We start from the raw sequence: 3,627 nt of genomic DNA, 5'->3' as shown, positions 1-3,627 counted from the left end.
GGTAGTAGGGCTCTAGCCCGCGGCCCCATGGTGACGGCCATATAGTGATATGTGGGGGTAGTAGGGCTCTAGCCCGCGGCCCCATGGTGACGGCCATCTGATGGAAGGAGAGGTGTAAGGTGCAGGACTGTAATCTCCGCTCAGCACTCTCCCTTCCCCCACACCGCGGCGCGCGGCTTGTTTTCATCACGTGACGGGGGCTGCGCTGGCCAATAGGAGCACAGCCCCGCACCCTTCCTGGCCCGGCCGGGGGGACTCGAAGGGGAAAGTTTCTTCTTCACACAAGTTGGACTTTTCTTGTGCAGAGACCGAGGCTGCAGGGTTCCGCGCTGCGACATTGCGGGCTCCGTACGAGTGATGCCAGTGGCCCGGCTTGGAGGAAGGAGTCGCCGCTAGAGCCCGCGCTGTCACCGAGCACCATGAGCGCTGCCACAAGGATCGCCCTCCTGCTGCTACTGGAGTGTGCGCTGGGCTCGGGCTCTGATCGCGGGTCGTGCCCGGATGCCTGCCGCTGTGTCGGGGATCTGCTGGACTGTAGCCGTGGGGACCTACATTCGGTACCGGAGAACCTCCCGGGATGGGCCGTACAGCTGTGAGTAGACGGGAGGACGAGCCCGAGGGCCGCGGCGGAGTGGGGCCCTGCGGGTGGCGGGCACGTACCTGCGGCTGTGCCGGGTCTGCGCTGCTCCTCACAGGGCACATAGACGGGCAGTGGCCGGGGCTGTGCCGGAGATAGTGCTGCCAGTGGGGGCTACTGGAGCGGAGACCCCTTACCGGCCCATGGGCATTGCATTCTGACCACCTTCCATATAACCGTGTGTGTGAGTGCGCCTGAACCTATGCCCGATGGTCGTCACTCTGTGGGTCTATGCCCCGTGTGCAGGCTTCTGTGGGTCTATGCCCAGTGTGCAGGCTTCTGTGGGTCTATGCCCAGTGTGCAGGCTTCTGTGGGTCTATGCCCAGTGTGCAGGCTTCTGTGGGTCCGTGCCCAGTGTGCAGGCTTCTGTGGGTCCGTGCCCAGTGTGCAGGCTTCTGTGGGTCTATGCCCCGTGTGCAGGCTTCTGTGGGTCCGTGCCCCGTGTGCAGGCTTCTGTGGGTCCGTGCCCAGTGTGCAGGCTTCTGTGGGTCCGTGCCCAGTGTGCAGGCTTCTGTGGGTCCGTGCCCAGTGTGCAGGCTTCTGTGGGTCCGTGCCCAGTGTGCAGGCTTCTGTGGGTCCGTGCCCAGTGTGCAGGCTTCTGTGGGTCCGTGCCCCGTGTGCAGGCTTCTGTGGGTCCGTGCCCCGTGTGCAGGCTTCTGTGGGTCCGTGCCCCGTGTGCAGGCTTCTGTGGGTCCGTGCCCCGTGTGCAGGCTTCTGCGGGTCCGTGCCCCGTGTGCAGGCTTCTGCGGGTCCGTGCCCCGTGTGCAGGCTTCTGTGGGTCCGTGCCCCGTGTGCAGGCTTCTGTGGGTCCGTGCCCCGTGTGCAGGCTTCTGTGGGTCCGTGCCCCGTGTGCAGGCTTCTGTGGGTCCGTGCCCCGTGTGCAGGCTTCTGTGGGTCCGTGCCCAGTGTGCAGGCTTCTGTGGGTCCGTGCCCAGTGTGCAGGCTTCTGTGGGTCCGTGCCCCGTGTGCAGGCTTCTGTGGGTCCGTGCCCCGTGTGCAGGCTTCTGTGGGTCCGTGCCCAGTGTGCAGGCTTCTGTGGGTCCGTGCCCAGTGTGCAGGCTTCAGTGGGTCCGTGCCCCGTGTGCAGGCTTCTGTGGGGAGCCTGGAACAATCCATGCAAACAACTTGAAACCACAATGGCTGCTGAAGTGCAAAATCAAAGCTCTTCTGTACTAGAAAAAAGTTTAAAATCTGCACAAATAACGCATCAGTGAGGAAAATGCATTTTAAAAAAAAAAAGCAACGACGGGAGGAAATTCTGTATTTTGGTGCCGACACCTACAGAAAAAAAAAACGCGACATCTGTACACTGCCTAAAACTTCCAGTAACGTAGGGAGAATTCCTTATCATGTAGTTCCTCAATCATCATGCGTAAGGATAGTGCAAGAAGCTCCTTGATACAAGGCAGTAACCTTCGGGGATACACATCCCACATATTATAGACCTAGGCGTTTTAAATATATACCGTAGTTGTACTCTTTATAGATATTTTTCTTAGTAGTCACTGCATCTATTATTCTGTTAAGGGCTCTAACTCTTCACTGTGGCCCCTTTTCCAAATTCCCATTTCCTTTGAAACACCAGTTTGTAAAAAATAAAAAGTGACAGTTTTAGGCCAGGACACCTAGAAAACATCTGCCCCACTGACTACACACTTCTGGCTTCTGCTGAGGTTTATTGCCAAGGGTTTCAGTCTGGTAGAACAATCTTGACCATTCAAAAAAAAAAAAAAAACCAAATCCCTCTGCCTGTCCACATAGTAATTTGTCAAGCAAATTCTTGCCACACCTTGGTAATGTAACCCAATCCATGGAGGCTGGCGTGCAGCTCACATCTACAGGCTTGCTGTTAATTCTATGTAATGAAGCTGCATGTTCATAAAGCAGACGTCTCACTTTCGAATTTGATACTTTTTTTGTTGTATTTACTTTGCGATCAGATAACATTTTCCTAGAATATTTGCTTAGGTAAATGAATATATACACTTTTTTTTTTTTCTAAATTACGGTAGTTGTAAACGTGCTCTTGTTGATCATCTACACACCAAAATAGTTCCCTTGCACTCTGGTGACAGGACAGGCGCTTGGCATTATTTATGAGGATTTGTATTGTTGCTTAAACAAATGAAGTCTTCAGCATTTACTAGCAGGACGTGTTTTTAGTGGTTTTCTCTGCTTAATTGGGTTATCGTTTTGGTGGAATAAAAATACGGTACTTGGATTTAAGGCTGGCTGTTGCCATGGAAGGTGTCAGTATGTATATATGTGTGTATGTGTATGTGTATGTGTGTATATATATATATATATATATATATATATATATATATATATATATATATATATATATATATATATATCCTCCCAACCTTTTGCTTTCTTGCCCTGCAGCAATAAATTCCTTCATCCACATTATACATGCAAGCATCACTACTGAGGGCGGTGATTAGCAGCAGCGGTCCCATGAATGTAGACCTGAGTCGTCAAGACCAGTGTTTCTCATGCCAGTCTTAATGAGGGGTAGAGGGCGAAGCATTAAGGCCGGCTTCACACTCAGCGTATGAAAATACGGTCCGTATATTACGGCCGTAATACGCTGAAATGTCCCGAAAATAGTGGTCCGTTGCTCCTCCGTAGGCAGGGTGTGTCAGCGTTTTTTGCGCATGGCATCCTCCGTATGTACAGGTCCTTCTCAAAAAATTAGCATATAGTGTTAAATTTCATTATTTACCATAATGTAATGATTACAATTAAACTTTCATATATTATAGATTCATTATCCACCAACTGAAATTTGTCAGGTCTTTTATTGTTTTAATACTGATGATTTTGGCATACAACTCCTGATAACCCAAAAAAACTGTCTCAATAAATTAGCATATCAAGAAAAGGTTCTCTAAACGACCTATTACCCTAATCTTCTGAATCAACTAATTAACTCTAAACACACGCAAAAGATACCTGAGGCTTTTATAAACTCCCTGCCTGGTTCA

General features: G+C 51.0%; 1 protein-coding gene across 1 annotated transcript in view; it reads left to right on the top strand.

The window, feature by feature from the left end:
• Positions 1-224: 224 nt before the first annotated feature.
• The window catches only part of LRIG3 (leucine rich repeats and immunoglobulin like domains 3), a 49,107-nt gene continuing 45,704 nt past the window's right edge, over positions 225-3,627 (top strand). The window contains exon 1 of the mRNA XM_069764496.1: positions 225-592. Coding sequence (XP_069620597.1) covers positions 420-592 — 173 coding nt within the window. The 5' untranslated portion in view covers positions 225-419. The remainder of the gene's footprint in view (positions 593-3,627) is intronic.

Source organism: Ranitomeya imitator, chromosome 4 (assembly GCF_032444005.1).
Source record: "Ranitomeya imitator isolate aRanImi1 chromosome 4, aRanImi1.pri, whole genome shotgun sequence".
NCBI classification, from domain to species: Eukaryota; Metazoa; Chordata; class Amphibia; order Anura; family Dendrobatidae; genus Ranitomeya; species Ranitomeya imitator.
This window is presented reverse-complemented; position numbering and strand designations above follow the sequence as displayed.